Source organism: Dacryopinax primogenitus, assembly GCF_000292625.1.
Source record: "Dacryopinax primogenitus strain DJM-731 SS1 chromosome Unknown DACRYscaffold_12, whole genome shotgun sequence".
NCBI lineage: Eukaryota > Fungi > Basidiomycota > Dacrymycetes > Dacrymycetales > Dacrymycetaceae > Dacryopinax > Dacryopinax primogenitus.
This window is the reverse complement of record NW_024467209.1, coordinates 452,477-475,699: the sequence shown is the minus strand read 5'-3', so window position 1 is coordinate 475,699 and position 23,223 is coordinate 452,477. Positions and strand designations below refer to the sequence as shown.

Genomic DNA, 23,223 nt, shown 5'->3' with positions numbered 1-23,223 from the left:
CCCCCCCCCTCCCCCTCGAGAGACGCACCTCGTCTTCCCACACGCGCCATCACCGACGATGACAAGTTTTCGCCTTATCTAAACTTCAAGTGAGCACGGAGCGTCGACTGTTGCGCACTAGAGCACTGTTGCTGTTGCTGTTTGTGCTCAGAGTTGGACTTACCGCTTGCTGAGAAGATGACATCTTGCGGAAGGACCAGCTTTGGCTAGTTTTTGACGTCCGGGGACGGGGACGGTCGTTCTTGAACGAAGAGTTGAGGTAAGGAGGGAGTAGGAGTAGGAGTGGGATGCCGCTCTGGCTTTGGCTGTGTATGGTGTGGTGTGCGTGCGATGCTCTCGGGGTCGAAGTGTAAGTGAAGCTGCTGGCGAGAAGTTGTGCTAGTGGCCCTGCACGCTGGTCAGACGTCTGACGATAACACTCTGACTTTGGATCGCGATTACCCTCACCAGCGTCGATGTCGACGTATAACGGTGATACGGTAGTCGAGTGTTAGTTTCTAAGTTAGAATTGGAATTGGAGTATACGTGTGCTGTAGGGAGTTGCTGGCGAGGAGTGTGAGAGCGTACTGATGGATGCGCTCAATGCCTCTTCCAAACCCTGCGCACTTGAGGGGCGGTGCGCTTTGTTTGTCTCTTCCTATGCGGCTACTTTTACTGTTTCTACTACTTCTGCAACTACATCAACATAAGGCCTAGAACTATCACAGCCTAGCACGATATTCCCGGATAATAACATGCATTTCCCTTCTATGGGAACGTTGGCGCCCCTGCCGAGTTGGTGCTGTCAGGAAACCCGAGTAACCCTAAGCTACCAGCTTAGATTTCCGGTTTCGAGTGCAGTCGCTGGCTATGGCTACATAACGTTCGCACGGAATTCCGACTTCATTCACAATACCAACCTCCTCGGTGTGAGCTACCAGTGCTGCATCCTAGAAGAAAAGAAAAGTGAAGTAAATGAAAGGAAATGAACGTGGTTGAGGAGTTGAAGAGGTAAGGCCGAAGAGGGTCCGACGGCATCGGATGGTTAAGCGCCGGCACTGAGCATGTTAATGACGGGGAGGAGGTTGACTAGAGGATGAGGAGAGGTAACGTAGTGGGGCATGTCCACGTTAGACATACTCTCACTGTACAAGTAGAAGTATCCTACAACGAGGAACGAAACACCGAACTTTGAGTCAAGCACGTTCATACACCAAGCACGTGCGTTTAAGCGCCCACCTGTTCATCCCACATATAGTAGCTCCCACTCCAGGTCGAGTAACCTTCAATAGCGCATATCCTTACTCATCCAGATCATCCAGAACTTCTGCAGGGGAAGACGTAGGGTGACGTCATTTCATCCGATCGTCACTTCTTTGCGCCTCTCTCTCTTCCTCGAGATCGGACATCCACTACTGAGGGATATATAAACCCACAATTGGGAATGGACAGGATATGCTACTTTCCCACTTTGGACGTTCTTGTCCTCCTTTTACTAGACTTGGGAGAGGGATGGTAATCCGAACTACTGCATCTGCCAACAAGAACACAAACATGAACACGAACAAGAACGGAAAACGGCCAGCGCCAGCCTCTTCCTCTCCTAACAAACGCGCGCGTACCATCCACGGACACTCAGATCCCCCTGAAGTAAAGGACAAGATCGCTAGTGCCTCTGCTGCAGCTGCCGTAGACGCCCATTCTCCACTTTCTATCCTAGAGCGGGCGCTTGACCGCCGCCCACCTGGGAAGTTGGAGGGTGAGTGTGTGGTCTACTGGATGCGCATGGAGGATATGCGCTGTACGTCTCTCCCTCTTCCGTCTGAGCAGGGTGGGCACTGAAAGTGCACATACAAAGTGAAGGACAACCGCGCCTTCTCACTCGCTGCGTCCATCGCTTTGGAAGGAAAGCTGTCGCTCATGACAGTCTTCCTCTTCTCTCCAGGAGATTATGAAGCACACGACCGCTCTCCCCGGCGTATAGACTTCATGCTGCGCAACCTCCGTTCACTGCGCGCCTCCCTGTCCTCTCTCGACATCCCCCTCTACACAGCCAGCATAGAGCCGCGGCACTCTCTCCCCCAGAAACTGGTAGACCTCCTGCAGGAGTACAGCGCCGTAACGGTATGCGCGAACATGGAATACGAAGTGGACGAGTTGCGGAGGGACGAGCGGGCCCTCCGTCTCGCGCTGGAAAAAGGCATCCGTTGCGAGTTCATACACGACAAGTGTATCGTCCAGCCCGGCAAGGTGCTCACGAAGCAGGACAAGCCTGTGCGTGCATACGTTGGGATCGAGGGCTCAGGCTGATGCTGACGGGCGGTAGTATACCGTTTACAGCCCGTTTTTGCGCAATTGGATATCGGTGGTACAGGGGGATTCGGCCACTCTGGAATGCGCGACTCCGGTGAAGAAGAACACGGTTTCCCTCACTCCGAAGCTCGAGGACTTGCTGAAGAACCCTACGCCTATTCCGGAGTATATACCCGGCTTTGAGTGCAAGGACAAGGAGAAGATGGCGCTGTACTGGCCTGAAGGGGAAGACGTAGCTTCGGAAGTACTGCGCCGGTTCCTGCACACCAAAGCAAGGAAAGAACAGCTCGGGGGTGGGAAGGGCGTACTGGCTTCTGGAGAAGTGGACGACCTGAAGCACAGCAGGATCATGGAGTACGGCGAGGGCCGGAACAGGGCAGACAAAGATTCCAGCTCCAGGCTGAGCCCGTACCTCGCCAGCGGGGTCATCTCAGCCCGGGAATGCCTGCGCCAGGTCCTAGCACTGAGCGGGCGTAAGAAACTCGAAGCGAGCAACCGGGAGGACGGTGCGCAGATGTGGACGCAGGAAGTTGCCTGGAGGGACTTTTACACCCATGTCCTCGCTGCGTTCCCCCGGGTGTCGATGGGCCGTCCTTTCCTAGAAAAATTCAACACGGTCAAGTGGGAAACGGACGCGAAAAACCTGCAGGCGTTCAAAGATGGTAAAACGGGATATCCAATCGTGGATGCGGCGATGCGGCAGTGTAATGAGATGGGGTGGATGCACAACCGTTCCAGGATGATTGCGGCCAGTTTCTTCGTCAAGGACCTCATGCTCGACTGGCGGCTCGGAGAGCGCTATTTCATGCAGTCATTCATTGACGGAGACCTGGCAAGTAATAACGGTGGTTGGCAGTGGACTGCGTCCACCGGCACAGGTAAGCAAGCATTAGCAGTACACTCCCCTCCACCCGGAAGTTGTTGAACATGCATGCACGCTGACTGAACTGACTGACTGACTGCACTCCAAACCGTAACAGATCCGCAACCGTACTTCCGCATCTTCCACCCTGTCAGCCAGGCAGCAAAAGCTGACCCTTCGGGTGACTATATCCGGCAGTTCGTCCCCGAACTGAGCAAGCTGAAGGGAAATGGTATGTCCTTTCTTTGGCGCTCATTGATCGGGCGGAGTCGGTTGATCAGGCATTGATATTCGTTCTTCCGTTCCGCAGTGCTGTATGCGCCATGGGAGCATATGCCACACGCGGAATTCGAGAAACTTGGGTATCCGGCACCGATTGTTGACCATAAGGAGGCGAGAGAACGCGCGTTGCGGCGATACAAGAACCCAGGTTGCGAGTGAGTGATGTCTCGGAGATGGGAGGGAGATGGAGACGGGAACGCGCAGCAAGGAAGGCATCACACTTGTGGGAAGGGGTCAACGAGGTCATATTACGTTCTGTTGTCAGGGGAATATTGGGGAGAGAGCGAGAGTGTCTAGCTACAAATATACTTTCTACTTTCTACTTTGGTTGTGTTTCTTTTCTTGGAATCGGACCAAAGGCGGTTTAAACAACGATACAGTGTTCCCTCTAGGGCACGGCATAATCTGTCCGTCCCTGGAGGGTTTGGGGTTCGAAAGGGCATGGGAAGGGAAGGGAAGGGAGGGAAGGGAAGGGAAGGGAGGGAAGGGTATGGTCAGAAAGGGAAAGGGATGGCGATGGGAAAGCGAAAGCGAAAGGGGCGCAGGAGCTCATTTCATGAGCGGCCCGTCCTGCGGGCCGACACTGCACTCCATATCCCGAACCAACCCCGTCCCGACCTCGTACACCCACCCATGCACCCAGAGCTTCTTCCCCTGCTTCCAAGCGTTCTGTACGATACTGGTATGCACTACATGCCTCACTTGCTGTTTGACGCTCGCGTCTAGCAGTAAGGGGAGGGCGAGCGCTTCTGGCTGGGAGGGGAGACCGAGCGAGCGGGAGAGGTTTTGAAGGGGGTCGAGCCACCGTGTTAGGGGGGTGGTGCTGCTGGGGCTGCTGGGGCTGCTGGGGGTGGGGGTTGAGGGGTGGGAGCACTGCTCAGCTTGGGAAAGGGAGTAGGAGGCGGCTACACCGCCGCAGGAGGTGTGCCCGCAGATTATGACTGTAAGGGGTTGGTACATGTACTTGTGAAGGTGGGGAGGGGAGGGGACGTACTGTGTTCTACGTGCAGGTGCTCGATGGCGTAGATTAGCACGGAGAGGGCAGAGTCGTCTGTCGGGTGGAACTGGCTATACAGCGTTAGCAGAACTGGGGGTGCAAGGATACAGTAGACAGCTCACTTGGCGATGTTCCTGTGTACGAATATCTCCCCAGGGCGGGAAGCGAGTTTGACCGTCTCAGGCACTCTGGAGTCCGAGCAACCGATCCAGAGGATCTTCGGTGTCTGTCCCAGCGCAGAGCGCTCAAAGAAGTCCGCTTCGACGGCTTTGACGTCTTGCGCCCATTGGTGGTTTTGCCGGATTAGACAGGAGAGGAGGGGGAAGGATTGGGCTTTGACTGGACCTGTGGGGGAGAAGGGGACTGGGGTTGGAGGAGGGGCGGGCAGGGGGAGCGCGTAGTTGTTCATGTTGTTTTGGGAGGTGTTGTTGTTGTCGTTGTTGGTGGTTACCTGGGTTTGTAAGGGTTGTGAAGAAGTAGTTGGGGGGGATGCGAAAGGGCGACAAGGGGGGGTTATATATGATTTCTTGTGTGAGAAGATAGACGGGCTTGACCGGTGCACCAGTAAGAAGGCGGCAGAAGCGCGCCGGAATGATCTAGCCAGTGCACGTGTTGCCTAGTGTTACGAAACGGGGATGATAATAGACTTGTTTAAAGTTGAATTGAATGCGGGGGAAGGCAAAGGGGAGCAACGAATTGATATGCGCTGGGGATGGTGGTGGATGGAAGGGAAGCCGTGTTGGGTTGCGATGAGCGTGCGAAGTGATGTGCCCTCTGACTGGATGGGTCGATGGGAACAGGGGCCCTGAAAATGATTTCACAGGGGAATCGCAGTTCGGGCGTCTGTACAGACCATCTTTCATAGCCTTTTACTCGAATGAATTAACTGGTTACTATACCCATTGATATTATTTAACAATTTGTATCAATAATATCATTGTTCGAGTAAGAGAGTCAAGTGCACAGACCATCACCATCCACCAAGCGTAAGTGTAAGAAGGATTTTCACAGGACAGATTTCCCCTCGGTGCACGGAAGCAACTCTATTTCTATTTCCAATCCACGTCATCGTCCTCTTCCCCGTCTTAGTCCGTGTAAAGAAATTCCATGCCAGCGGAGGCTGAACGAGAGATAACGGGTAAGGGGCCTCGTCCCTGAAGCTTAACCGAGTAACGCCCGTGTGGGACAAGGGTTCCCGAAGAGAGAACAAACGTGACTTGGTGAGAGACCGCGAGGTATTGCTTGATGATTGTTATGGGTAACTGCATGACTGCTTAACTTATAATATCATCTGACTGCAGCTAAAAGTGCACAGAAAACAGAAGGAGATAATATAAACACACGCTCATGGCCTCCTCGAATGGCTCTGGGTTCACCCATCGCACCACGCTCAAAGCAAGGCTCACAGCGCTAGACAGCGAAGTCTCCAGTGTAGATCGGGACATTGACAAGCTCCGAGTACTGCGACAGTCTTTGGTAGATGAGAAAGCCGCTGTGTTACGCGAACTTGAGGACTTGGGGTTGACTGCTTCTGGCGCTGCTGCCGGGTCGAAGAATGCGAATGCGAATGCGAATGGAAAGGGCAAAACGAGGAGGGAGAATTACATGGACGACTTTGAATGGAGTGGAGAGCTTCTTCACAGAGCCAAACAGGTCTTCGGAATCCAGGACTTCCGGTTCTGCCAAAAGGGGTCGGTCTCTCCCTCCTGGGAGCTCTGAACGAGGAAAAAGCTAAATATATGCAGCGTGTGTAACGCTAACATGGACGGGAGGGACGTCGTTTGTGTCATGCCTACTGGTGCGTATCTGACCTTGGCGCTAGGAGAAAACTGAGAGTACGTAGGAGGAGGGAAATCTCTCACTTACCAGCTTCCGGCGCTCTTGACACCTGGAACGACGGTCGTTATCTCCCCTCTGGTGTCGCTCATCACAGATCAGATATTGCATTTGCGCGAAGCGGGAGGTACGCGCTTCCTCTTTCATGCGAATGCTGCTGATGCAACGTAGTGGAGGCGGTGATGCTTACTGGAGGGACGAAGAAGGAGGAGTCCAGGGAGGTATTTAACCGGCTGGGGAAGAAGAAGCATGCGAGAGAGCAAGAGGAGAAGGAGATCAAGCTCTGTTATGTGACTGTATGCGCTTCTCTCACAAGTCGTGCACTGCTCATAAAGTGTATGCAGCCCGAAAGGATCGCGAAAAGCAAGACGTTCATGAGTCTTATGGAGAAGATGGCTCTGGACGGAAGGCTCGCGAGGATCGTCATCGACGAAGCCCACTGCGTCTCTTCCCTGGGGCATGATTTCCGGTAAGCCTAGCCAATACATTCCCGCGCATATACTGAGCACTGAGTTATCCAGACCGGATTATAAGAAACTCTCCATCCTGCGCCAGCTCTTCCCCTCCGTTCCTATCCTTGCTCTCTCCGCCACTTGTCCTCCGAGCGTACTCAAAGACCTGCTCAAGATCCTCAAGCTCCGCCCGGTAGTAGACGGAACCTCCGCCCCCCTGGACGGCGGGACGGTGTACTTCTCCTCTCCTCTTTACCGGGCCAACCTGCATTATTCCGTTCTCCCCAAACCGCCTTCTGCGGCAGGAGCAATCCAGGCTATGGCGGACTATATCCTTGCTCACCATAGGGGAGAGTCGGGCATCGTATACTGCCTATCGAAGAAGGACACACAGACGGTCGCGGATGGGATCGCCCAAGCCAGCAAAGGGAAGATCAGGACAGGGGTATATCATGCAGACGTAGAAGATGCGGAGAAGGAGGGCATCCACAGGCGGTGGAGAACCGGCCAGGTGCAGGTCGTATGCGCTACGATTGGTTCGTCCTTTCCTTGATAAGCTCAGCTCCGCTTATCAAATACACTCAGCCTTCGGCTTGGGGATCGATAAAGGCGACGTCCGCTTCGTACTGCATCATTCGGTGCGTATGACGTCGTTGAATATCGGGCAGTGCTGATGACACCAGATGTCGAAGAGCCTCGACGGGTTTTACCAGGAGTCTGGACGGGCGGGACGGGATGGCAAGCATGCGGATTGTGTATTGTATTATAGAGGGCAGGACGCGACGCGTCTCAGCTCGCTGATATGTGGCGAAGTCGAGGGACAAGAGAAATGTATGTTCGTTCATCGATCATTCATCATTCATCCATGTGTTCCATTAATGAAGGGCCCCGCTGACGCTATACTGTAGTGCATGAGATGCTACGTTTTGCGCAGAACTTGACCGATTGCCGCAAGTTGCTGTTCGCGAGGTACTTCTCCGCTTCCTCCGAATTGGCCACGGCGGCATGGGAAGACCCCTCCGCGCCTGCGTCCCTCGCCCCTTGTGGGCACTGCGACAACTGCCTGCGCCCGCCGAGCACCGTCAGCCGGAAAGACGTGACATTCCAGGCTTGGCAGATCCTCAGAGTTGTAGAAGAGGTATGTAGGGAGGGGGGACGGGTGACGGTGGGCATGCTTGCGGATTTGGCGAGGGGGTTGGGAGGGGGGGCGTTTGCTGTTTCGGGAGGGGGAAAGGGGAAGAGGCGGAAGTCCGAAAAGTCTGAGCTGGACCTGGAGCCCCTAGGTGGGAAAGTAGACTTGAGCAAAGACGTGCGTATATGGCATATACCCAGAGCGGGGGTGGGCTGACGACGACGGACGGGGTAGGACGTCGAATTCCTCACAATTCAGTTGATACTCGACCGGTACCTGGCAGAAGACTACCACCAGACTGCGTATGCTGTTAACGTCTACCTCTCACCTGGGTTACGAGCTGCGAGGCTGACGAGGCTTCCTCTTGCACTTGTACGGTCGGGACAGAGGGAAGGACCGAAAGTGGAAGGAGTGTTCTTACTCCCTCTGCCGAGGAAGGCAAGGGTGAGTATGGGGGCAAAAGGGAAGCAGGCGAAGGTCGACGATAGCTGGGTACCGGAGAGGAAGGGCAAGATTCGGGCGAGCAAGTATCCCCCTGAGGACGTGTACGGCGATGAGGAGGAGGAGGACGACGGTGACGTTGAGCTCGTTGAGCCTGATTCGGAGGAGACGGATATCGTGGAGGGTGATGATTGGCAGCTGGATATGCGAGGGAAGAGGAGGCTTCCAAGTACTAATGGCACTGGTGGCACTGGGCGGCAGGCGAAGAGGCGAAAGGGGAATGGGAGCGGAGGAAAGGATGCGAATGTGTATGAGAACTCGGACATGGACGATATTGAGGGTGTTACGGCGGTTTGGGAGGACGGGCAGGAGGTGTATGTTATTTCCCCCTGATGGCGAACTCGAAGGAAAGTATTAATACTGCTCTCTCTTATTCTCGGTATCATTGTACAACAACATTGTATCTGTTCTATACCTGCAACATGATCCCACCATATACTCGTACTCTGGTCAACCAGACTTCCCTTTCGACTCCTCTTCCTGGATAGCCTTGATCGCCTCTATAACCTTAGGGTGTATCTCCTTATTAGCAGCGATGATGCCAAAGTTTTCTCCCAACGTCCGCCCCAGTCCAAAGTCCAGCGGCAGTCCCCTTCCATCCGTAACGAGCCCCCCAGCTTCCTGTACGAGCAAGCTCCCACTCGCGTGATCCCATATCTTCTCCCTGTACCCCACGCCCGTCGGCATACGGAGGTAGATCGCCCCCTGCCCTCGGGCGAGAGAACAGTACTTCGCTTGGCTGTCCATGCGCAGCGGAGGGCGGGTGATGTGGAGCTTGTTACTGAAGAGGGAGGAGAAGGAGTGTGAGGAATGCGCGGCTTCGAGCGATTCGAGGACTTGGTATGACTCGGGGGGAACGGTGGGCATGAGCAGTTTGTGAAGTGTGGGGGAGGTGAATGAACGCTGGTTGCTGGAGTCAGTACTGCGGAATTGAGAGAGAGGGAATGCGTACTTGGGTTGCGCCCTCGCCTCGGACAGCGACGAACAAACAGCCTTTTTCTCCTTCGGGCTTGTCGGCGTTCACAGGAAGGTTGGGGCATCCCATTACTCCAAGCTGGACAACAGAGTCCACGATCAGCGCAAGGCAGACAGCGTACTGCCCTCCCCTAAGGAAGCCCTTCGTCCCGTCTATCGGATCCAGAGCCCACATACGTCCCGTACGCCCACCTGCGTACTGGCCCCTGTCGATAGCGTCGAGCAGTTGTTCGGGAGTGCGAGGGCTGCCTAGACTCCATGCCGGGAGTTCGTCGCTGTTTGCTGGGGTGGAGAGTGCATCGTTTGCCAGTGCTACGACGTGTGCTTTTAGCTGGACGATTTCTTCTGTTCCTGGATTACGCAGCACCCCAGCATCTTCTTCCCCCACGATGGCATCCTCTGGGAACGCTCGGGAAAGGACGGTGTTGATCACTGCCTGAGCGGCATAGTCCGCCACCGTCACAGGAGACTTGTCGTTCTTGGTCACCGTTTCCGCCGTGACGAGCTTGGTGAATACCGACGATGTAAGTCGGCATGCCCTCAGTACGGCGGAGATGGCGACTTGTTTTTCCAAGGCGAAGGACATTGCTGGCACTAGGAGAGGACTGAGAGCCCTGGTTGAGGGCGGTGTTCCCTGAGAGATGGTATGATCTTACCACGTGAGTAATATTGGCAAGTGCCATGTGGCAAGGTAAATTCATTGTTAAAAAGACAATAATAAAGGTATTTTATTATGAGTGAATTTGGTGTAAGTTACTTATGTGCATGCACTGTGTATACACTGTGTTTATTAACTTTTTTTTTGTTCATAGACCAAAGTATAAAGTGTTATGTAATCCATTGAACGGGAGCAATTCACGTTCCCATTTTCATTCCGTTCCCGTCCAACTTTATCATTTTGGTCACCTTCGTACAGAGGACAGTCTTCTCATCGACAGTCTCCTCGACCTTTTCCACTCACTGCTTTACTGTTCAGTCTACAAAGGCAGTACTACTTTTTACCTACTGGGTTGCGATACTTGCGGAGAGGATACCTAGACATAGGCTGTGGACTGGCACCAGCGTCATACACCGTGAAAGTGGCAAGACTCTAGGGGAAGAAGAGTGTAGGAGCATACCGCGTACACAGGGAGGAGCGAGTGGAAGAGGCCAGTATTGGCATGAGTATGGACACATTTGGTTCTGATCCACGTACGTCTATCTTTGTGTTTGGACAGCGTCCACGTTCACCGCTTGCTCACATCGCGCTCCCTCTCTCTCTGCGCTCATCAGGCCAGAATAGCCTACACGCTCTCGCCTTTGGTCTCTTACACAACCACAACAATAACACCCAGCCGCACCCAACGCACGCAGAGCTGCTTATGACCGCAAACGACCTGTACACGCGGCTCGAGTCAGACCCATCTTTCGCCGAACAGGACGCGTACTGGTCCTCCTTGCCACTCCATCTCCAGCAATACGTGCGCAACATCCTCCCTTTCCCCACAAGCACCAAGAGCGCCGGATCGGGCGTAGTAGCACCAGCAGCTCAAAACTCTTTCCGTCTTCAGACACACGCCTGGCTCCAGGCTGCTCAGCAAGCTTGTGACTGTCCTGCGTGCCGACAAAGCAGGAGCCTCTCATCCCTCGTTGCAAGCGCGTTCCCTGGTTCTTACCCACCTGATCCCAGCATGCTCAGCGATCCTAATTTCGCCGCTATTGCCCTCGAAAGCCTCCCCATCGCGACCAGCCATCCCGTCGGTGACCACCCGCTTGACCACCTCTCTGCCGCGGACATACAGATGTTCAACACCTTCGCGAACAACCCTGACGCGTACGATGAGAGCGTGCCAGGATATCAGAGCGACGACGATGTCGACCCGGATGATCTGGATGTTGACGTCGACGTGGATGTCATCACCGACCGTGGCTCGCAGTTCACCGTCAGCTACGAAGCTACCGTCTACCCTCATGGAAATGGTAGCAACTATGGTGACAACGACTCGTTGAGTGGCAAGAAAAACAAGAAGAAGAAAAAGAAGAAGGGAAGTGATGTATTTTCGCCACAAGTCCAAGTGCCTGTGGCAGCCACTCAGCCAGTTGCTCCCGTCATCGCTCCCACCGCTCCTCCTGCTTTTCCGGTGCCTCCTGTGCCCACCACACACCCGCACTTAAATCCCCCACCTACAGTCGCCCATTCTCTTCCTCCTTCTACACCCACACCTGCACCAGCAGTACACCCTGCGCCGCCTACGCGTCAGCCAAGCTCGAGAGCACAAGGAAAGCAACCAATGGCCTATCCTCCCAATCCACCTCCTGCTCCGTCCCCCGCACCGCCTGCCAGCGCCGGAAGGCGCCCCAATTCCAAGCTCAACTACCCAATTGATCACCATAATTCCGGTGCGGCGCCTGTGACCAAAGCGGACCCTGCGAAGAGTAGCAAACTTTGGAATACGAACAGTCAGGAAGAGCGCGAGCGAATCAAGGACTTCTGGCTAGGTCTGCAGGAGCACGAGCGTCGCGCGCTTGTCAAGATCGAGAAGGAGACTGTGCTGAAGAAGATGAAGGAGCAGCAGAAACATAGTTGTTCGTGTGCGGTCTGTGGCAGAAAACGGTGAGTCAACCTGATATGTGTGGCATGCCGCGTGCTCATCCGCACACAGGCATGCGATCGAGTCAGAGCTGGAGTCACTGTATGATCAATATTACCTGGAGCTGGAGGTATACGCCAAGAAGCAGGAAGAGTCTCTCCTTTCTGGCGGGGTCGTCCCTCCTCCCGGTCCAGGGCCATTCCCCGGAAGCATCGAGCTGGACAAGAACGGCGCGCCCGTGCTGGGTCAGGTGGGCAAGACTGCGGCCCAGACGCGGAAAGCGCTGGCTCAGCCGCGTCCGCCGGCGGGACCGGGGGAGGAAGACGAGTTTGATGATGAGGAAGAAGAGGATGAGTATGATGAAGAGGAGGGGGATGAAGAGGACGAGTATGACGAGGAGGAAGAGGAAGAGGACGTCGATGAGGACGATGTTGATGCTGTTGACAAGCCGCGGACGCGCAAGGGCACTGGGAGGAAAGCTGATCCTGCCAAGCCTGTCAACGGCGACGTCTTCGGGTTTGGGAACAGCCTGACTGTCAAAGGTGTGTACCTAATTCTTACCTTTATTCGTTGTCCCTTCTTCCTCTTTCGAGGGACACGGCGCCCCAGCTTGCGCTTTGAGTCTGGTTTTGCCGCGCTTTGAGCCATCATTTGCTGACTTGATCTCGCGTGTTTGCGTTACCTTTGTGCGCGTTCTTACGTGGAGACCCAGGAGGCATCCTCACCGTCGCCGATGATCTGCTCAAGAATGACGGGCAGAAGTTCCTCGAGATGATGGAGCAGCTTGCGAAGCGGCGGATGATGCGCGAGAAGGAGGCTGCTGCTGCTGTGGGTGAGGACGAGAGTGATGAGGAGGAGGAGGACGAAGATGAAGAGGATGAAGAGGATGAAGATGAGGAGGAAGAAGACGAGGAAGAGGAAGAGGAGGAGGAGGAGGTCAGTGTGACTTACGCTGCCTTTAAGGGTTCTGAACCTGACTGGATGGATCTCTAGCTCACTGAACAGCAAAAAATGGAAGAGGGCCGTCGCATGTTCCAGATCTTTGCTGCGCGCATGTTTGAGCAGCGTGTACTGCAAGCATATCGCGAGCGTGTAGCACAAGAGCGGCAGAGCCAACTTCTCAGAGAGCTCGAGGAGGAAGATAAGCTGGAGAGAGAGAGGAGGGAGAAGAAGGAGAAAGAGAACCAAAAGAAGAAGGACAAGAAGAAGTGAGCTGTTGCCTGACTCGTCTGGGCGACCTGTTGACAATGATGGTACAGGCAGCAAAAGCACGCCAAGGAAGAAGAGCGAGCTCGCCGGGATGCTGAGAAGGCTGCGGAGGATGCTGCTGCCAAGGCTAAGCAGGAGGCGCTCGAGGAAGAACAGCGGCGGAAGCGAGATGAAGAGCGGCTGAAACGAGAAGCCGAGAAGAAAGCTCGCGAAGAAGAGAAGAGCCGAAAGGATGAAGAGCGGCGGAAGCGGGTCGCGGAAGAACGTGAGCGCGAGGCTGAGGCTGCTCGCAAGAAGAAAGAGAAAGAAGAGCGTGTAAAGCAAGAACGCTTGGAACGAGAGCGTAGGGAGAGAGAAGAGAGGGAGCGCAGGGCTAAAGAGGAAGAGGTTCGGCACGAGAAAGAACGAAAGGAACGGGAGGAACGCGAAAGGGTGGAGAAGGAACGCAGAGAGAAGGAGGCTAGAGAGAAGGAGGCTAGAGAGAAAGCTGAGAAGGAAGCCAAGGAGAAGGAAGCCAAGGAGAAGGAAGCTCAGGAGAAGGCACGCATTGCTGCTGCTGCAAAGGCTCAGATAGCGCAGACGCCTGTCCGTCCTTCTGTTCAAGTGCAACCTGTCAAACCTCCAGTGGTGGCAACCCGCCCCTCTCCTTCCAGTTCCATCTCTACACAGGCCCGTGCCAGTGGATCGTCCTCTGCTAGTCCCTCTGCCCCTCGCAAACCTCAGGGCAAGCCGAACGCTCCTACCCTTGGTTCAAACTCCACGACTCCGCCCAAACCCATCACACCTATCTCAATTCAGCAACGTCCCCCAGGTCAGCCACCCGCACCCATCGCAACACCTGTGCGACAGCCTACACGGCCAACAGTTATCACTGCATCTTCATCTACAGTCTCCTCTCCACCTCAGCCATCTCCGATGCCGAATCAACCTATTCCGCAAATGCCTATGGCGCCGCCGGGTGTACCTCAGCCGATCGGACTACCACCTGGAGGGCCGTTCATGCAACAAACCATGCATGGTGGACCGCCACTGTCTTTCCCGATTGGAGTGAACGGACAGATGATGCCACCTCGTGGGCTTACACCTTCCCTGACACCTCAACCGTTCGGAATGACCAACGTGAGTCCAATGTCTATGCATGGTCAAATGGGCCCAATGTCTGCGTCGCCGACTGTAGGAAGGCCGCACTTCGAGCCACCGGACCTGTACGATCGCTCCTCGTATACTTCCGTCCCGCGACAAACATCTGCATCCATTCCCATTGGCGTGTCTCGCGGCGGTCCTGGAGTCGGTCAACTTGCCGCTGGTATGAATGATTTGCGAATCGGCAGCCTGGACATCTCAGGCATTCCTCCTCCAGCATCATCTTCGCTGTCTTCTGCCCCGGGTTCTCACATGCGTCGACCTTCCGGTGATCCTGTGGCTCGACCTCCGACTGCTTCTGGCTTCTCTGCAGCCATTCAGCGTCCGAATATCACTCCAATCGCACCGATCGCCCCCATCGGTGTGCGTCCCGGTGTAATTGGCGCTTCAGTCCCCTCTGGATCTCACTCCGACGCACATCTGTCGAGTCGCAGTGCGAGTCCCGCGAAAGGAAGTGCTGCATTGGCGGGAGACCCGATAGGGCCCCCTAAGGCTGGAAGCTCCGCCTTGTCTGGCTTGATCGATGCAAACGATGAACTCATTGGAATGCCAAAGCGGAAGAATACGGTCACGCTCCCACCTTGGGACCTCAGCTCGCGCCCGGCATCCAACCCTTGGGATTCAGCAGGCCTTACTTCGGACAATCGGTGGGGACCTGTGGGTATTCCTTCAGGTCCTGGTGCGATTGGCACCCGAAATAATGTCGCTCCTGGAAGTTCCTTCTCACCTGCACCTGGGGCCCCTCCTGCACCCTATCTCACGAGCCCCATCATGAACACACCATTTGGGCTCCCAAATCCCTTCACTACGCCATCTCCCCACCATGATCCTAGCACTCGATGATTGACTGCCCGTTGCACGCATATGATTGTTCCTATAATTGTTTTGTTTGATCCACTAGCCGTAACCTGTCAAGCTTTCCTTTGCATTCTCCTTTCATCAATTCAATGTCTTTGAAATCCAGAACTGCGTTATGAGTGCACCAAGCATGGTAGGCGCAAGAAATAATGTCGGCATTGCATGTCGCTGCTGCGAAGGATCAGAACATGTAACTGGATATCTTTGTTGCCTCGGCTTCTGTGCACAGAACAAGGCTCTAGCCAGTCCTCCTGTTTTGTGTCTGCATTGTGGGCACCGTACATTGCGCACTTTCTTCTCCTAGTGTTTAAGAGGCAGCCTATCACGGACGTCTTCTATGATGGATTAGTTGGTTGAGGCATCATATGTACGATCGACGCATTAAGAGGCAATCTATGGGCAATACATTACAGGGGTATCCGGGATCCTATGATAACTTGGTGTACGCTGAGGGAGCAATGCGACTGCGGACAATTTTGACAATATACAAGGGCAGTGAACTGACAGCCACAATCACAGCTACCTTCCAGAAAAATCTCGGCGAAAGAACAAACCAAAGGTCTGGTATTGAAGAAGTGAGACAGCAAGAACACAGCTTCAGCACTATCACGCACCGAAATATGTTGGAAGAAACACGATGCTTCCCGCATAAATAAGGAAGGTGACGACTTCGGAAGCGATCATGAGCGAATGCCTATTGAAATGCGTAAGCAATTAGACTAAGGGCAACAAGGGAAAGCTTACCATCTTGTAATTGATACTGCAACCATAAGAAGCTCGTTCAAGATTAAAGAGGTGAATGAGATTGACACGATATTCAAGAATTCGTTCTCGAATAACACAAGTGACATGATCATGATCGCACTACCTTGATATATGCTGATCATCAGCCATGAAAAGAATGTTTTGAAAGACAATGATCGCCCCTGTTTGTTTGATAAGCCTGGGAATCTGCGAAGGCGAGTAAGCCCTACCTTCGTAAGCTCACGATACAGCTCAGGATACAACAAAGCAACATCTTCATTCACATCACGGTCCAGGACGAGAGAGAAAACAGGAGCCATTGTATAAACGGTTGCGTAACCGACCAGCAGCCAGCCTTGATAGATTGCTATGGGGGCGAAGTAGAAGATAGCCGAGAAGACCGCCTGGACAATAGCGATAATAAGGCCCCGGTGGATGACAAATTGTGATAACTTGGCAGATCGTTTGTAAGAGTTTCTTCCATGCCAGACGAGGAGCTTTGTAAGATAGCTGAACTGGTTGATAGAAAAGTCGGCAGCGAGAGACGCTTGCTTTCCTTCCTTGCCGACTATGCCAATTCCTTTCGCAACATCAGAGAAACATCAGGGAGGATTACCAATATGAACTTACCGACATCGGCTGCTTGGATCATGCTGACATCATTTCCACCATCGCCAATGCAGCACACTCGTTTCTTCGTATGCTGTCGAATTAACCGAGCAACGTCAGCCTTCTGCGTGGGAGAGCAACGGCAAGCAGCGACAGCAGAGAGTTTAGTAGCGATTTCGATGAACTCTTGTTTGAACATAGTTAGCATAAGCTGTTGCCAATCGTGAGCATGAGCATGTGGACCAATTTAATGGTCGCCAAACCCGTACCTGAAGTGACTCTCCATCGATGACTAAGCAGCAGTCTGGTTTTGACTGCAAGAATCGCAGTTGATCGCGTGCTTCGTCGTGGGTTTTCACTTGAAAGAAATAAGCACATTCTCACAAATCCTGGAAGTAACATACGCTTTGCGACTTGATGTATGTACTGATTGCGTGCAACCAACTTGGTGGAGATAGCAATACAAGTGGCGGTCTCGATTTTATCCCCCGTAAGCATCCAGATCTTGATTCCAGCGTTCCGTAGCAGCTCAATGGTCGATTTGACCTCATCCTGTAGCTTATCCTCCACACCAGTAAGGCCAAGTAATTCCATATCCTTCTCCAAGAACTCGGCAATGACTTGAGACATGCCTTCACTGCGTCCTTCAATCTTGATGCTGGCTTCATCATATCGTCGTCGGAATGTTTCATACGTTTCTTCCGACAGCTTCTTTCTTGCGACTACGAGCGTTCGCAGACCTTCACGAGCCATATTTCCACATTCCTCATCGAGCCAGTCATTGCGCTGCACAATTTTTGCCATGACGGTGTCAGCTCCCTTTTGCAGGAAACTGATTTCTCCGGAAACGGCTTCGCGCACAACTATGCCCATACGCTTCGACTCAGACGTAAAAGGGAAGATCTCCAGAATATTGAACGTAAGAGTGGTACCGTCCGGGGTGAGCAAGTCCATGCGGGTCCGGTCTCGATGGTTAAGCGTCAGGCCAACCGATCCCGTAAACTTCACAATGGCAACTTCATCCGGTGACGCAGCTTGATATGTTACGGTTCCATCATCATTGCTGACGGGCGTGACCTAGAGGTAGAGTTAATCGGACACCATCGATTATCAGGAGAGAACTCTACATTGTGGCACAGCGCCAGCGAGAGAATGACATCACGGACGCGGGTTGACATGTCACGTCGGCCTCTGGAGGCAACGGCAGCACCGGTAAACGTATTTCCTGCACGCTTCAGAGCTAGAAGAACGCTCAGCGAGGTGATTGTGGGTTTTTGAGGACAGACGAACCCTGTTCTGTCGTGGCACCGAAAGAGAGTGAAAGCTGGTGAGCAACTTCATCCATGGAGTCAGCACCATAAGACATTGTACCCATATGCAGCTTCTTCATTTCCATTTCTAACAACTGCATAAGCAAATTAGGAAGGAAAAAGTCTGATGGACATGCCGTTCTGAGTCAACGTCCCCGTCTTGTCGCTAAGGAGATATTCTAGGCGACCAAGTTCTTCCGGAATAGTACTCGTCCTCACGATGGTCCCAGGAATTTCGGGGTCGCTTTGTATCTGATATGCATACACAGTCTTTCCCATATCCAAATTCACACGGAGACTAGTGAATGTGAGTCCTGCATTGCCACGATACGAAATGCGTCAGGCATACCTTATAGGGATAATCGAGGAAAATAGAACCAGAAATCGGAAGACGTAGATATACCACGCGCCACGAAAGCCGTTCATGGCTACTTCTGCAAATGATACGGAGAGGGAGACAGCACACAAGATCTTCCAAAACAGTTAATGCAGATATGGTGATGTTGTTCATGTCCCTACCTTTGATAGGCTGTTGATTTCCAGATCCAACAAACCAACTTTGGTTTCGGGGTGACTAGTATTCATGACTGCCCTAGTTTCTGCTCCTGTGTAGATGATGAAGCCAATCGCAGAACCAGCAGCAAGTACAGTATTGGCCCAGAGCACATTCTCGGCATTAAGGGGGGTTGTCAAGGCGTCCGCCCTACCAGCATGCAGGTTGACAGTACCAAAAAATGTGTGGATATCCTTGATGGGGGCATCGGCAAAGATTTCGCCCTCAAGATCAAGCAGTTTAGAATCAGTTGCCAAAGCCTGCGTTGCGCCGACAGCTATTCGCATCTTCCAATCCGTCTCGCCATCCAACTGGTCCGTACGAATGAAACAGCTACCGGTTGCCTGATCTGATGTTCGGAGAAGAACCATGTCTGCTGGAACGCGCTGATTCTTCTCCAACACGACAAGGTCGCCCACTTTAAGTTTTGAGGAAGGTGTTGCTCGCGTAGATGGATGGGAGGGGAACTGCGAGGAAGGTGAGGAGGGGAGAGGATCAGAAGAGTGATCCAGAACAAGATATTTTGCCGAATTGGATTCCCGGTCCCGAAGATAGCGTTGGTAGTCATCGTATGCTTCTTTGCCCATCGTAACTAAGAGCACGAAGGACAGAGGAGCAGTGTAGGTTGCAAGATACCCTAGGTCGCTATTAATAAGACGTCAACGTTTGAGCTGCTCAAGGGTACATACCAATCTTGAGGGCAGGTATGAATTGGCTCAGGGCGACGAGCAGGAAATATAGATTGAAAAAGAACTTGAATTGCTCATACAGGACGAGGGGTAGGAAGGTGAATAGGTTGTACTTTTGATTGCGAACCACATTGGCCGGAAACCGACTAGCCAGCTTCTCTGTATAAAAATAAGTAGGTACAAAGGATCAACAATTGTACTTACCAGGCGGCCGGAATGGTATTGTACGAGCCTTCTCCTTGCCTTTCGTAGGAGGTGGTGGGGGAGCCTGCTGCGTCTGACCCTGATGATACTTCAGTCGTGGTGACACTACTGAACATTACATGACGCACATCATCAGCCTCTCTTGCGTCTTCCATCTCCGCTCTTCGATCGACATTGTCCGCAGCATCCAAATCAGTCCCCAAAAGTGTCTCCTCATCTTCTGGTCGATCTCTGTATCGCGCATCTCCTGGCTTCAAACGGCGTGCCATGATCTTTCGCCGACCTGATGGCTGGGGCGCCGGTGACGGCGGCGAGTCGAGGGGGAGTGGGGCGTATCGTCGTGTGCGACCTGGGCGCAATGTATGCAGAGAAATGTTGTCAGCCATGCATTGGGCTGGCGGTTAACGGCGTTCAAGGTGGTTCAAGAAGAGGGGTTACATACGCAGCCCAGGGTCGTCTGCGGGAGCAGTCGGCGTTTTACAGGCGCCTGACACTTGACACACGACTTGCACTCTCCGCTGTGCTCTACCTGGTCCGAATAGATATAGCTATGCAGCCTTCTTTTTCTGGTCCAACTACCCAAGACTTCTCTTTAGAGCCACAACATCTACGATGACCTCTTCTCAGTTTTCTGTCATCCTCAATATCTCAATTCCTGTCCGCGACTTCGCCAAAGCCATCACATTTTATGCCAGCCTCTTCGAGGTCCTGGGCGCCGAAACTGGGACGCTCGTCAAGCCTCAACAAGATGAGGAAGCCGCCTTGAGTTTCAGATGGGGACGCGATGCACCGTCCTTCACGGTGGTCAAGAAGCGTGACACGACATGGGTTACTGGTGTCTCGTTCACTCTCCGCGCGCCATCAGAGAACATAGTGGACACCTTCTACGAAGTTGCCATCGATGCCGGAGCGACTAGTGACCTGCCACCTGCACAAGTACAGATGAATGGGCTGGCTGGGTATATGTGTACTGTGTTTGATCTGGATGGGAACGAGTTGAACGTGATGTATGTTGAGCCTTATCGGGAGGTGGTGGGGAAAGCAAAGGAGACGCCAACTCATGAGGTGGTGGGGAAAGCCAAGGAGACGCCAACTCGTGAGGTGGTGGGGAAAGCAAAGGAGACGTCAGCTCGTGATGTGGTGGGGAAAGCAAAGGAGACGTCAACACAGGGGACGCAAGAGTCAAAGGAGCTGGTCAAGAAGGCTTCATGATGGTACGCTGTCTGCACAACTTGCGGCATGTAGATGTGAGCTAACATGAATGAAGATGTTGCAGACAATTGTCAGCTCATTCGGTCCTCAGGATCGATTCTTTGAAATTCTACAACTGTACGTGATCGCAATATGCCTATCCAACAATATCTATCTGCTTGTGTTGGGATCGTTATAGGGAAGTCCTCTTCATGACGAACGCCCCTGCCTCCCTGTTCCTGACGTTCCAGGTGGCGGCCTATATGTTCCCGGCGGTTGTCCTCTTGCTGACGGCGACCCAGGTGGTGGCCCGTACGATTCTAGTGGTAGTCCTCTTCCTGATGTTGGCCTAGGCTGTGGCCCATACATTCCTGGTGGTTGTCCTCTTGCTGAGGACATCGGTGGCCATGGCGTTAACAGCGGTAATGAGTCTAACGGATATGGATGCGAAACGCCTCCTCTGTTCTGACTGAATGTTTACAAACTATTCGCAGTAGAAATAAGACTGGGCTGGCCAGGGTGGACGTACCTTTTTTGGAGTAACATTGGGATCTTCCTTTGGGTAATAATCCGCGTTTTCGTCCTTTTTGCGCAGGTCGCGTAAATCCACTAGATCGAAGAGAATCCGTGGACCTGGGGGCAAGAGACCCATCGCGACCAAACCAATGATACCCAATAGGAAGACATTCGCCCGGATTTTGGCTGCAGATGATGACCAGTCGCAAAATGTAATTGTTCCAAGTTCAGGCTCTCCCGGTTCAGGCAACCTTGGTATCTGGTCCACAACTATCATGTGATTGGTGTCATAATCAGTGAGAAGAGCACGCCTGCAACTGTATCTGTGCATGTACAGGGAACGAGGAGATTGAAGACGATTGCGTCTCTGGCAAGTCACAGCATCAAGGAGCGTACTATGTGATCACAAATGAATCTCTTACGCAACATCCCCCTCGGTCCGCAAACAGTGTTTCCACTGCTTGTCAATGTAACGTATTTTTCTTTCGAGAACCTTGCGAACACCCGGATTGTTTTCTATAAGTATGGGCCAGACCAGGTCCTGGAACGGAGTACACAGTGAATAGAATTTGACGACCACATAATCCATCGATGAGCTGTGAGGCGTGACATTGACATCAGGATGATGCAAATCGGTAATTGCATCTCGTAGTGGAGCATTGACAAAGGCCATGAGATCCTCGTAGGTGGTGTATCGGATGGTGGGTGATGGACGTGGTTGAGACATCGTATGCAGCTGAGATTATGAGACACGCTGGCAACATAACCTGTGGAGGGAACGGAAGCAACCCCATTACTTCCGTCACAGGTTTCACTGATTTTGTTTACTTCGACCCAACATCAGTCGCTCTGATATGTCTGCCGCCGACTTGGATGATTACACAAAAGCATTGGCCTACAAGTTTCTCAAGCTTACGTCTGTGCCATGTGAGCGATGGCCCTATTTCGACGATGCTGTCGTACCTCTGTCATCCCCACTCTCCGGTCGTACCGTCATGCTACTGAACCCACTACACATTGGACATCGCGCCACGGTTTGGCGTGCCAACCTCTATGGTCCAACCGACTTGACAGAGGAAGAAGTACTCGTGAAACATTATCATCCCAGCCCTGATGACAAAATGGACCGAGATGCCTGCGTTCGCGAAGCATGGGCATATGCCAGGTTGGAGACACTCCAAGGCACTCTTGTGCCTAAGTCTCATGGCTTTTATTACGTGCGTGTGGCGTGCTGTTGATTAGCAATTGCGAGGACTCACTCCGTTTAGTTCAATCTCGAAGACAGTCGATGTTTTCACGGACATCTCATGGAATACGTACACGGCGTTCCTCTCTCGCGCACTCCTGGCGCGCAGAAGAAGGTACGTCCCTCCCTAGCAACTTTCATTCTGTTCTCTGTGTCTTCTGACGCATACAAGATGTCCGATTTCCTGACCAGTCTCGACAAGATACACGAGCTTGGCGTGTGCCATCGCGACCTGCACCCTAACAATGTCATCGTACGGCAACAAGACGGTGAAGAGCACTTTGTCTTCCTCGATTTCGGCAGAGCCAAGCTTATTGACACAAACTATAAGCGCGATGCAACGATCGCATGGTACGTGGATGATGCCTGTGGTGCGTACGCATGTCTTGGGGAAATGGAGAATTTTCATGTGGTGGTGGACTGGATCTTCACGGAGGTCGACAAAAATATCAATAAATCTGGTCCACCTCCCCGATGGACGCGTATCTTTTTCAGTCGCTGGAAACGGGACACTTTGCGCTGTTTGCGCAACGAGGACGAGTGGAATTATCAAGCACGCACCAAAGGTCCCGTTGATTATGTAATGGATAAGAAAGAACGGCAGTGGTAGAATGACCGAGGCATTTTCTCCTCATCGCCATCTTTGTATTTTTTGCTTCCACCTCGAACTCATTGAGATATTCCATTGTCATAATGTCGAGAGAGTACATATCACACACAGAACGCATTTCATTCACAGCTACGTCGAAGTCTACAACGCAACACTTATTCTCTTTAATTTCTTTCTTATTGTTAGAGTTATCAAGCCGATCCCGCGACACCAATCCTATCCCCCACATGCACAAGAGTCTCCACACCAGCCTTGGAGTATCCAAGAATATCTTGGTCAAACGTCATGGCACCCTTGGGGAATACGACAATCACGGTCGAGCCTCCGTATTGGAAGTATCCTAAATCTTCACCTGAACTACTGGTCAGCTTTCGCCACTCGTCTGCAAGATTCGAATTACCCACCTTTCTTGAGCGGCTCTCAACTTCTTTCGTCCAAGTGA

The 23,223-nt window shown here is 52.9% G+C and overlaps 10 protein-coding genes across 10 annotated transcripts in view; 5 read left to right on the top strand and 5 right to left on the bottom strand.

Annotated features, from left to right (window-relative positions):
• The window catches only part of DACRYDRAFT_53924 (uncharacterized protein), a gene marked incomplete at both ends in the record, with an annotated part of 1,393 nt that extends 1,315 nt beyond the window's left edge, over positions 1-78 (bottom strand). Inside the window, one exon of the mRNA XM_040775214.1 lies at positions 29-78. Within this exon, the coding sequence (XP_040627539.1) occupies positions 29-78 (50 nt within the window). The remainder of the gene's footprint in view (positions 1-28) is intronic.
• A 1,246-nt stretch (positions 79-1,324) lies between these two features.
• On the top strand, positions 1,325-4,242 carry DACRYDRAFT_23046 (uncharacterized protein). The gene is made up of 5 exons (XM_040773068.1): positions 1,325-1,780; positions 1,838-2,253; positions 2,306-3,170; positions 3,273-3,386; positions 3,465-4,242. Exons 1-5 carry the CDS (start codon positions 1,534-1,536, stop codon positions 3,593-3,595), a joined length of 1,773 nt encoding a protein of 590 aa, XP_040627538.1. The 5' UTR covers positions 1,325-1,533; the 3' UTR covers positions 3,596-4,242.
• Positions 4,243-6,038: 1,796 nt separating this feature from the next.
• DACRYDRAFT_53909 (ATP-dependent DNA helicase) lies at positions 6,039-8,687 on the top strand (the record flags this gene model as incomplete). The annotated part of the gene is made up of 10 exons (XM_040775211.1): positions 6,039-6,124; positions 6,179-6,231; positions 6,277-6,396; positions 6,441-6,565; positions 6,614-6,738; positions 6,791-7,257; positions 7,307-7,359; positions 7,405-7,560; positions 7,638-8,030; positions 8,088-8,687. 10 exons carry the CDS (start codon positions 6,039-6,041, stop codon positions 8,685-8,687), a joined length of 2,178 nt encoding a protein of 725 aa, XP_040627537.1.
• A 32-nt stretch (positions 8,688-8,719) lies between these two features.
• DACRYDRAFT_100736 (3-2-5-bisphosphate nucleotidase HAL2) lies at positions 8,720-9,915 on the bottom strand (the record flags this gene model as incomplete). Its single annotated transcript, XM_040767484.1, has 2 exons — positions 8,720-9,257; positions 9,307-9,915. 2 exons carry the CDS (start codon positions 9,913-9,915, stop codon positions 8,805-8,807), a joined length of 1,062 nt encoding a protein of 353 aa, XP_040627536.1. The 3' UTR covers positions 8,720-8,804.
• A 2,668-nt stretch (positions 9,916-12,583) lies between these two features.
• DACRYDRAFT_53858 (uncharacterized protein) lies at positions 12,584-12,892 on the top strand (the record flags this gene model as incomplete). Its single annotated transcript, XM_040775207.1, has 1 exon — positions 12,584-12,892. A coding segment is annotated over one exon (309 nt), but the record flags the coding sequence as incomplete, so codon positions are not given.
• A 2,623-nt stretch (positions 12,893-15,515) lies between these two features.
• Positions 15,516-19,550, bottom strand: DACRYDRAFT_117105 (phospholipid-translocating P-type ATPase). The gene is made up of 15 exons (XM_040770322.1): positions 19,347-19,550; positions 19,219-19,297; positions 19,015-19,173; positions 18,292-18,962; positions 18,122-18,243; positions 17,910-18,070; positions 17,753-17,860; positions 17,590-17,702; positions 16,867-17,539; positions 16,732-16,820; positions 16,484-16,673; positions 16,084-16,433; positions 15,854-16,035; positions 15,724-15,803; positions 15,516-15,670 (listed from the first exon to the last, which is right to left on the bottom strand). Exons 1-15 carry the CDS (start codon positions 19,485-19,487, stop codon positions 15,537-15,539), a joined length of 3,252 nt encoding a protein of 1,083 aa, XP_040627534.1. The 5' UTR covers positions 19,488-19,550; the 3' UTR covers positions 15,516-15,536.
• Positions 19,551-19,830: 280 nt separating this feature from the next.
• Positions 19,831-20,430, top strand: DACRYDRAFT_117104 (uncharacterized protein; the record flags this gene model as incomplete). Its single annotated transcript, XM_040770321.1, has 1 exon — positions 19,831-20,430. One exon carries the CDS (start codon positions 19,831-19,833, stop codon positions 20,428-20,430), a length of 600 nt encoding a protein of 199 aa, XP_040627533.1.
• Positions 20,431-20,761: 331 nt separating this feature from the next.
• On the bottom strand, positions 20,762-21,621 carry DACRYDRAFT_23041 (uncharacterized protein). The gene is made up of 3 exons (XM_040773067.1): positions 21,348-21,621; positions 20,940-21,292; positions 20,762-20,874 (listed from the first exon to the last, which is right to left on the bottom strand). The coding sequence occupies exons 2-3, from the start codon at positions 21,254-21,256 to the stop codon at positions 20,841-20,843; spliced, it is 351 nt and encodes a 116-aa protein (XP_040627532.1). The 5' UTR covers positions 21,257-21,292; positions 21,348-21,621; the 3' UTR covers positions 20,762-20,840.
• Positions 21,622-21,652: 31 nt separating this feature from the next.
• On the top strand, positions 21,653-22,781 carry DACRYDRAFT_117102 (kinase-like protein; the record flags this gene model as incomplete). The annotated part of the gene is made up of 3 exons (XM_040770320.1): positions 21,653-22,142; positions 22,194-22,286; positions 22,344-22,781. The coding sequence occupies exons 1-3, from the start codon at positions 21,780-21,782 to the stop codon at positions 22,779-22,781; spliced, it is 894 nt and encodes a 297-aa protein (XP_040627531.1). The 5' UTR covers positions 21,653-21,779.
• Positions 22,782-22,845: 64 nt separating this feature from the next.
• The window catches only part of DACRYDRAFT_23040 (uncharacterized protein), a 42,134-nt gene continuing 41,756 nt past the window's right edge, over positions 22,846-23,223 (bottom strand). The window contains exon 5 of the mRNA XM_040773066.1: positions 22,846-23,133. Coding sequence (XP_040627530.1) covers positions 22,973-23,133 — 161 coding nt within the window. The 3' untranslated portion in view covers positions 22,846-22,972. The remainder of the gene's footprint in view (positions 23,134-23,223) is intronic.

Coding starts and splice junctions, on each gene's coding strand:
- DACRYDRAFT_23046 (XM_040773068.1), top strand. CDS start 1,534: ATGAACACGAACAAGAACGGAAAACGGCCAGCGCCAGCCTCTTCCTCT. Junction 2,254..2,305: donor TCACGAAGCAGGACAAGCCT/GTGCGTGCATAC, acceptor GACGGGCGGTAG/TATACCGTTTACAGCCCGTT. Junction 3,387..3,464: donor GAGCAAGCTGAAGGGAAATG/GTATGTCCTTTC, acceptor TCCGTTCCGCAG/TGCTGTATGCGCCATGGGAG.
- DACRYDRAFT_117105 (XM_040770322.1), bottom strand. CDS start 19,487: ATGGCACGCCGTTTGAAGCCAGGAGATGCGCGATACAGAGATCGACCA. Junction 16,036..16,083: donor TGTATCGTGAGCTTACGAAG/GTAGGGCTTACT, acceptor TCAAACAAACAG/GGGCGATCATTGTCTTTCAA. Junction 15,804..15,853: donor GCAGTATCAATTACAAGATG/GTAAGCTTTCCC, acceptor GCATTTCAATAG/GCATTCGCTCATGATCGCTT.
- DACRYDRAFT_23041 (XM_040773067.1), bottom strand. CDS start 21,256: ATGCACAGATACAGTTGCAGGCGTGCTCTTCTCACTGATTATGACACC. Junction 20,875..20,939: donor CCCAATGTTACTCCAAAAAA/GGTACGTCCACC, acceptor ACATTCAGTCAG/AACAGAGGAGGCGTTTCGCA.